Source organism: Aptenodytes forsteri, unplaced genomic scaffold (genome assembly GCF_000699145.1).
Source record: "Aptenodytes forsteri isolate BGI_AS27 unplaced genomic scaffold, ASM69914v1 Scaffold29, whole genome shotgun sequence".
In the NCBI taxonomy this organism is placed as follows: Eukaryota; Metazoa; Chordata; class Aves; order Sphenisciformes; family Spheniscidae; genus Aptenodytes; species Aptenodytes forsteri.
Genome location: NW_008794520.1, coordinates 2,191,104 through 2,200,189, shown reverse-complemented (window position 1 = coordinate 2,200,189; position 9,086 = coordinate 2,191,104). Strand labels below are relative to the sequence as shown.

The 9,086-nt window shown below is 41.7% G+C and overlaps 1 protein-coding gene across 1 annotated transcript; it reads right to left on the bottom strand.

Annotated features, from left to right (window-relative positions):
- Positions 1 to 1,508: 1,508 nt before the first annotated feature.
- DTX3L (deltex E3 ubiquitin ligase 3L) lies at positions 1,509 to 9,020 on the bottom strand. Its single transcript, XM_009272268.1, has 5 exons — positions 8,966 to 9,020; positions 8,663 to 8,880; positions 5,150 to 6,691; positions 4,195 to 4,412; positions 1,509 to 2,530 (listed from the first exon to the last, which is right to left on the bottom strand). The coding sequence occupies exons 1-5, from the start codon at positions 9,018 to 9,020 to the stop codon at positions 2,461 to 2,463; spliced, it is 2,103 nt and encodes a 700-aa protein (XP_009270543.1). The 3' UTR covers positions 1,509 to 2,460.
- Between the last annotated feature and the right edge of the window lie 66 nt (positions 9,021 to 9,086).

The window sequence follows — 9,086 nt, the reverse complement described above, 5'->3', positions numbered from 1 at the left end:
TTTGCGCGAGGGAACCCGCGGCGCCGGGCTCCGCCCTGCGCCGGGGGCGGGCGGCCCCCGTGGGCCCCGCCGAGCGGGTCGGCCGGAGGCCCCAGCCTCCCGACGCGCCTCCTCACGGGGGGGCAGGACGCGGCCTCTCATCGCCCTCGGAAAGCACCCCGGGTTACACAGCCCGCTTTGCTCAGGAGATCATAAACGTAGCGTTGTACTTCCATAGAGTCGTACAAGAAGCCGGTTTTACAAATACAGCTGTTTTCAATGCCTGAACTGATAATGCTTAGGCACTGGATAATACAGACCTCACTCTCCCTGCGTTATGCTTTCAAATCAAGTCGTGATGCAGAGTAAAATCGCCTGTTTCCATCTTCTCCGACAGAAATACTTCTACAACTGTGCAAGATTGCAACGAAAGACTATTTTCCTCAGACCAACGTGTCAGCTAGCTGAGACGTTTTCAGCTGAGTGCTCAGGACTTCCCCTTGCAAAGGTTACAGTTTTCAGCTATTTCTTGCTGCGTATTTTACTAATGTGCCCAAATATGAGACACTAAAATAGCAGATAAATGAAAATCTCCCCCCCTAACTTCACTGAAAGTTCATTGAGGAAATTGATAATAACCAAATGTCATTAAATATGACAAGCATAGGTGGATGTCAGCTAAATATATGTGTTGTCAGACACGCTGCTGAGCAGACCCATGGGGATGCCTTTGTTTCTCAGCGGGTGATTAATCTTTCGTTTCCTAATGCACTATTCTCTCAGCAGTTAGCCCAGGTACATGCTCTCCTCCCTTGCTGTAACCCAGGTAAAATACCTGGCTTTGATTGCAGATTAGGTAGATTTATTCCTAAACTGTACAGCTATGATAAGAAAGTAAAGGTCTGTACGGCTGGTTATAGGATAAAGGCTTTGGGAACTTTCAGTGACAGTCAATAGGACTCTGCTGCAAAACTCAGCCTGCAAAGCTTTGCCACAGATAAAATGAGAGCCGGCGAATTGTCAGAGAGCGGTCTGGCATCGGTGAACTGGCTTATTGGAACAGAAAGTGAAAACGAGAGACCAAAAGAAGTTGGCGAGATTTGACCTTCACAGCTTGTTTCAGTGTGCAGAACAGCACAGTCATTTAGAGACAACTGGAATGTTGGTATCTTACTGCACAGAAAAGGGGGGAAACTTGAAATAGTGTAAAACATGAAAACAAATACAGTCAAACAAAATCACAGTGGGGAAGTCATCCTAACCCACATGGAAACCCAACAGTGCCCAATACTAAGAAATCTGAAACTCAAGGTAGTAAAGTAGTACTGCCTAGTCACAGTGTGGGAATCTCAAAAAAAAAAAAAGAAGAGGTGGCATGGGGTCCAAATCACCCCAAATTGTGGCATTGCTAGGAAGCTCCTAAATTAAAAAAAAATACAACTATACGTATCTAAAACAGGAGGAAAAACCTATACAGAAGAAATGCAGAACTGAGCAGATGGTATTTTTATATTTTATTTATTAGTTATATTCGGTAGCCTAACAAAAATGGTTTAACTCACTAAAAATTATGGCTGCATTAAGTGAAAGCTATTTGTTTCACCCCACCACAAAGGTAATTAGCAGGCTATTTAGACAGTGCAGAGTAGCAACAAAGTATCTTTATGATACAATTTAAACCATATATTGGAAGCGATGGGAAGAATATAGTTTTATAGTTGCAAAGCTGACTTAAAAGTTGTATTTAAGCTCAAACACGACGGAAGGCAGAGAACCAGGATCCCATTATCAGAGATGGCCGCAGGCACTGTTACTGTCCATTTGCTCCAACGCAGCTCTGAGCATTCAGCACTTCCGCAGGGTTACAAACACAGCAGCATCCACCTACCCCCTCATACATTATCCATGCTAATTTCATGTCTAAACCCCAAACCACTAATGCCATTTCTACTCTGAAAAGGAAAAGAAGCAAAAGATCATAGCCTGGTCACAGCTGATACTGTAACAGCTGCGTAAAAATCTTCCAGCAGATGGGTTACGTGATGCTATCCATGATGACAGACGTAATAACACAAAGCTGAAGTAAGTGTTTGGTAAAATAAAAGCTAGTAGTGCATCTATCGGTTTGGGTGGTCAGACTGAAGACTTGCAGGAAAAAGTGCAGATCAGATTCACTGGTAAAATAAGATACACAATGTGATATTTGACAAGTGCAACAAGTACTGATGCTGTACTCACAAGACCCAAATTCTGTAAAGGTTACACATATAGGGAAGCATTATTCAAGGAAGTAAATGATGCGTGAAAAGAACATATATTGTTTGATGAGAAAAGATTGCTTTTCTTAGCTGACTGCAAAATACAAGTGATTTAAGTACAGCAGTTGAGCAAAGTAACTTCTTTCTTCTTGGTGCTTGAATAGTAAATCAATTGCTACATGTTCAGTTCCTACACTTAAGAGCTGACGGTTGATAAATTTCTTTATTCAATTCCTCTTGCTTTCAATTCTGATCGAACTCGCCGCAGATAATCAGGATCAGGGTAACCAAAACTAGGAGAAGAAGAAAAGAATTGTTTGGGCTACTTCTGCAATGAAGCACTTCACAGTTCTACAGAACCTTCTCATCAAAATCTCTTAAAACACTTTACAAATTGTATGCACTTGCTTTTTTACTCTATAAAGCCAATAGACCCTATTTTACAGGTCAGAGAGGTGGTACAGACAGGGTAAAGCTAAAAACTTACAAAAAGCAGCTGCTGAATTTGGTTGTCCAAACTGACTCTAAGAACTTGATTTTCAAAGCTGCCTGCTGTCTCACTTGAAAGTGATAGGGCACTTGGGTATGCATCTTTCTACAAATCAGACCTGAAGCGTATCCAAGCGGGCATTCAAAACACGAATATAATGGCACCTCTGGGTTTTAAGTAGCGCATCACCAAAAGTGTGTATGAAGCAAGTGATAACTAGGGAGAGCATTTGAGCAGAGTGGGAGATAAAGTAAAACCAATACTTTCTGCTCTTGTATGATCCTAGTCCAGGAAGGAGGATCTAGACACCAATCTTTAGAGCTTGCAGGAAGACACCTGCCCCTGAGAGGCTGCAATAACCTTGAAAGGACTGTTCCAAGCCTCCCTCTGGTCTCTGTAAGATTTTTTCCAGGAGCCATACAGTTTACTGATATAATCTGCAGTTAATCATATCTTTAAGAAAGGTCAATTATATGTGTATCAAGGGGTGGGACGTAGTGATCCTGACCGAAAGGCCATTATACATTGAGGAATTAGAGATTCACGTAACAGTTAACCTGGGCGGACCCAGGCCTGTGCGGTGCTGTGCTGCACTGTGCTGCACATGTGGCGTGACCTTCAGGCCTGTGTTGTGCTGTGCGCATCCTGTGGCTGCATGACAGACTCAGCCAGCTCACTTTAAGAGAGGTGCTGTGGGCAGCTCCCACTCAGTACTGGCCATTACACCACCTGCATGTCCTTGCCATTATCTAGAAGTGCAGCAAGTCCTCAAGAAGTGCTGAATAGAGTTGTCTTCAACTAAAAAAATCCTGTAATAGCTCGAACAACCAATACAGGGTAACCCTTTCGATGGACAGGCTTGGCATGGTGTCCCATGCTCTGGTCAGAGGCCCACTGAATGCTGCACAACTCAGGGTTCCTAGCATCTAAAAGGACATAACCGTATCTATACTACAACCTCTTTCTCCTTGCTGTTAGCTCTAATAAGTAGAATTTCAAATCATATTTTACAGAGTCTGAGTGCCGTCTTTACCGGGATCATAATGGACCGGCACCTCCTGGTGCAAAACAGCAGGTAACAGAAGAGGCTGAGATCAGGAGTCCAACCTTAGCTGCTATGAAGAGCTTGCTGTCCTGTCCTGTACTAGAAGTAGTTTCTCATCAGAGTAGCTATTGACTGAGTAGATACTTTACACAACTCACTGGTTGAATGAGTGGCCTGAGGGGCAACAAAAGACTAAGCTCATCCTTGTTCCAACTGTCCAACTGGCGAAGGCAATTCAAGTCTGGATCCATAGAGCATTCCACAATCGTTTTGTTAGTGACAAACCAGGACAGATTCTTCAGATTTGCCAATGGCTTGCACTGCTATAAAAAATCTGAAAGCTCTCATGTGGAAAATATTCAGAGTAGCCTTCCTGCCACATCTGAGTAGCAATAAAATTACATAAAGAGAATGCTACTTACTAGGTAGGCCCTCCAGTTATGGAAGTTTTGTGGTGAATATCATTCCATGTGATAACACCTTTTGCACCAGTAGTACGTGACTGCCCCACTGTGAAAATCAGTTTTTGGTTAAAGGCTCTTTTGAGGAGCTGCAGAATTTCTTGCCCTTCCTTATTATTAGGTAAATACGCCGTTCGAGAAGTTGCACAATAAGGTTTCCCTGGGTTTGGATGGTTGCTCTGTTTTGTAGAAAAACAAAACAAAAACACATTGTGTATCATAAACGCTTTGAAAGTGTAAAAATCATACGTCCCTGCTTTTGCAATACTTTTTATCCTGTCTTTGATTCAGAAGGACACAGCATGACTGATGACTGATTTTGAGGTGTTTTTTTCTCATTAGACAATTTCTTTCATATAAGTTTCATTCACATTTCTTGTCATCACTCATGCATCCATTGTTAAATGTTTTTTCCTCTTTGCTCTCTCCAATGCATGTCACCCCACCCCTGACTTTTTCATTTATCCCGTTTTCAGTCCTAGTCGTGACTCTAAGCACATAACATAAGCTGATTTCTCACCTGGAAAGCTTACAAGCCAGCCCGCTATTCATTTTTGTCCACTGGTGTCAGCAGCTAGGAGAATGCCTCAGAGGATCCTCATTATACTCACAAAATTTTGTTTACATTATATCACTCCATAGATTTCAGTTCGGTTATTCCCCATGTACAAATTAAAGACAGGTAGCTCTCTCCTGGTGCATATAAAAAGAAGGGCTACCATTTGACTACTTAATTTCTACTATATTACTTAATCGCACCCAAAAATACTGAATTAAATACTTGCAGATTTGTACAGAACAAAGAAATGTCTCTCCTGGACATGCATTAAAATGATGGAAAAATAGTTAATTTTATATTCAATGGTTGGTTTTGTTGTGGGAAAAATATCTTTTATGAATCTTTAAATATACTTACAGTTTGAATACCACCGTGCATACTATATGTAATCTCAATAGTATCACAATTGGGATAACCAGGGAGAGTAACAGGTATCTTTCTAGTTGACATTGTTCCCTCTGGTTGGTCTCCTTTCACGGGTCCATAGATGGTATTACAAACAGGACAAGTTTGCTTATAAGTCATGGCCTGGTCGATGCAACTTTTGCAAAACGCATGATTGCACTTTCTCAGTATTTGTTTATTATTAATTCTCTCCATGCAAATCGGACACACATCTTTGTTGTCTTCTTCTGTCTTTGCCTTAGACTGTTCTTTGGAAGAAAGACTATTCTTTTGCCTGCCATTGTATTTCTTCTCAGATGCTCCTGAAGCTTCTTGATAGCTGAGATGAGAGGACAATGGTGTCCTATTTTTAGTTTGTGTTGAGTCTTCAATGTTAAGAAGGTTCGTAATGTGCTTTTCAGCAGCATAAAGATGGTTTGGTAAACCACTTAAGATGAATTTGTCTTCCTCCTTCTTAAGTTTTACATGCAGATCTTCCAATTGTTTTCCATTAAGTAGCGTATTTAATCTTTTCTTCTGATCTTCTGAAAGCTTCGAGCTGATGAGTTTTTCTGTTAACATTGCAGAGGCATTCTGAAATGCATTGATGAAACTTTCAGTAGCATGTGAGGACATATCAGAAGTTTCGATCCTGGGCCTAAACATTATGAGCGTCTTCTGGCCATACGAACTGTCTTTCTTTTCTATTACCGTATCAAATTTGTCTTTAATGTCTTCAATTTCTTTGATTAATATTTTTTCCAACAATTTAAACACAGAAGCATCAACTTCAATTCCATTCCTGTATTGGTACAGTCCAGATGATATTTTCATATTCTTTCCAGCTTGGTGGTTCTCACCTTCCTCTGCTAGAAAATTTTTGGCAGCTAAAATCTCACTCGCTGGACCACGGAGTAGCAATTGATTCCCTTCCTTTTTGGCAAGAAGATTACTAAACCTAGCATTTAACTTCATTATTGTCTCATTTAATGTGTAACTGTTTGTTACGAGAATTTTTTCCTGTTTCAGACCTTCTACACTTTTCTGAAAAGTTGTGATAAAAAAATCATTAGCTCTTTGTATCGATGCAGGACTTTGATCAGAAGTGAAGCATACTGATGTGGTTCCATTGGAATGATCTTTACTTCTTATACTCACTCCAAAACGTTCATGTAGTACTTTGATTTGTTCTTTGCAGGTATGACTGAAATATTCATAGAGAGCTGACAGAACTGTAAGCTCATTCATTTCTTCAGTATTCAGACAATTTTCATCTTTCAAACCATTCTTACTTTCAGAATGTGAAAAATCATGGTTTGGGTCATTTCCTGCAAGGATATCCTTAAAGTAGTTAAAAGCTTTTTCAATATCTGTAAAATCTCCCGTCAATTTCTCAGAGCCATCAATATCAGGATTTCCTTCTCTTTTTAAATTTGGACATATAATGGTAATTTTCTCCCTTTGCTGTTCAGTGAACATACTGGTATTCAAAGTTGCAGATACTGTAAGAAATATCTAAAGAGAAGACAAGAAGGTATCAACAGTTGTTTTTTCTAAGGTTCTCTGCTTGCTGTTTCTATATTTTGAGTAAGGAAAAGCTCTGTACATCTCAGTAGGGTCAGATTACTACAGACACATTTGCACACAGTGTTTCTTTTATGTCATGTAAACTGACATTACACACACGTAAGTAAAGCAATCTGCTTCTAAGTCAGCAGCAAAAATGAAATTTGTTAATGTCATCAGCATTTCAGGAACAAAGACAGTAACTTTGCTACTTAGTTTGAGACTGTGACCAGTAGCCTCTGCTCCTGACCTCTGGTAATATGGTTAGCATAACTAACGCTGTTTTGTAAGGCAAACAGCCATTCTCTGAGACCGAGCTGGTCACGTATTAGTCCCTTTTCCCCTCATTATCAGGCCCTGAAGGTCCTGCACACCAAGTAGACGAAACAAACAGATTTCTTCTTCCCCTCCCTATTGTCCTCAAGGTTCTTGGGCACCAGGCCGCCTACTCCCCTCCTTACCGGCCTTGAAGGTCCCAGGCACCCCGCCAACCAGGTGGTGATGACCCCGTCACAGAACAGGGAAGTGTAACAGCACACAGAGCACTGTATATAAAATCAAGCAGTTACAAGTCCTAAGTGGGAACTTGGACCACAACTGCTGCTGGACAGTGAGACCCGTGATCCTCCAGTGGCCAGGGACACCTCCACCGTCGTCTGCTTCCTCCAGAGACTGAGTGAATGACTTGTATTCTTTTATGTGTTTTTCGAGTCTAGATTATGATTTTTATATCGATATGCAAGCCAAGTATTAAGATTTGACCCGATCTACAGAGGGTCCAGGTGATTAGAAACCATAAGCTAAGCTGTGCTATAAAATTCCGTGCTCCACTACTTATAAAATTGTACTACACTGATTCTGCTTGTAGAAATCCTGTGCTATTCTGATCATTAATTCTACACTATGCTAATCATAAAATCCTGTTAAAAAAAAAAAAGCTTTAATTGTAACTACAACTTAGTGCCATCATCATTCTGCCAAGGATCCCCAAAAGAACCTGTCTGTCTCTGTCTTGGATGACAGAGACACAACATGTTTTAACAGCACATGTAAGTTATATTACGTTGTCCTTTAATTATATTAGACTTTCTAGTTTTCTCTACTGTCTTTCTTTAAAAACTTCCCAAAAGTCATGCTTTAGTAACTCAGGATTAAGGCAGAAAACAGGATTCTGAAAAATAATAACAAACATGTTCACATCTCTACTTTGCACAGACAGAAGGATGGGGAAATTTGCAGTATACTGCTACAGATGTCAAATAACCAATATGTTAGCACATGCTATACCTCAAAAGCTACATCTATGTTACTATGCAAAACAGAGTAAACCCTCTGGGCCAGGTATCAGTGTCTTGGTAGAGCCACATCATGTAACGTAGCCTGGCCCTACTCCATATCCCTAACACACAGTTGATCTTTTCTTCTCTGCATAACTTTTAGTTCAAAGTGTCTGAAATAATGTTTGTTGTGCTACATCCCATCAGAGCAGATTTTTTTAACACTGAAGTAAGGGATGGAAGTAATTAGGGCTGTCTGAAGGTGCAAAACATGCTGAAATAGTGTTAGAGGTCTGTGTAGCAGGAAGGGATTCAAATCTCATACAATTTTTCCACTTGCTTCCACCAAGCAGTCCTTGGTGCATACTATCCCCCAAGACCTGCCAGGGTGCCGCTTTGGGGAATAGAGGTTGGCACGTGCCAAAGCCACGCTGGAGAACATGCTGGCTGTTAACATGTGTGGATGACCTGTGGTCCAGCACTCAAAAGTTGCTCCCTGCCCCCATTTTATTGACTAAGATAATGTAACTGACATTTGCTTGCCATGAAATATTGAAGTGCAACATAAAGCAACGCAAAGGACTCATGGAACTACAAGCGAGGCAGGTCATGTCACTGCTTGTTACTGCTCTTCCTGATGTACCTTTTTGGTAATGACTTCTTTTGTCCTGTCTCCGTGGCCTTTGGCTGCCTGCTGCTCCTGCTGAGGTGGGGAAGAGCTGGAAGGGACGAAGTAGCTGGGGGAGGCCTGCTCTGTAAACTGGCTCTTGCTCAGGTCCCCTTCTGGCTGGATGACTATCTTCAGGCGTCTGCCACCGATTTCCAAGACATGATCCGTGCGGGATTCCACACTCTTCTTATCTGCAGTAATTTGGGGACAGGAAGATAAGGCTGATAAAGTTACCTGAAAACTTGATGGCTACAAGTGGCCACAGAGATCACCTGCCCTTTGCCCGCCCATGCACCGCCCAGGGGCACAAGATGGTGCCCTCGGCGGCCATTTCCCGCCCCCTCAAACGACTGCGGGACCTGAGTGCGAACAGCCCCCCCGGGGCGGCTGGGGCTCA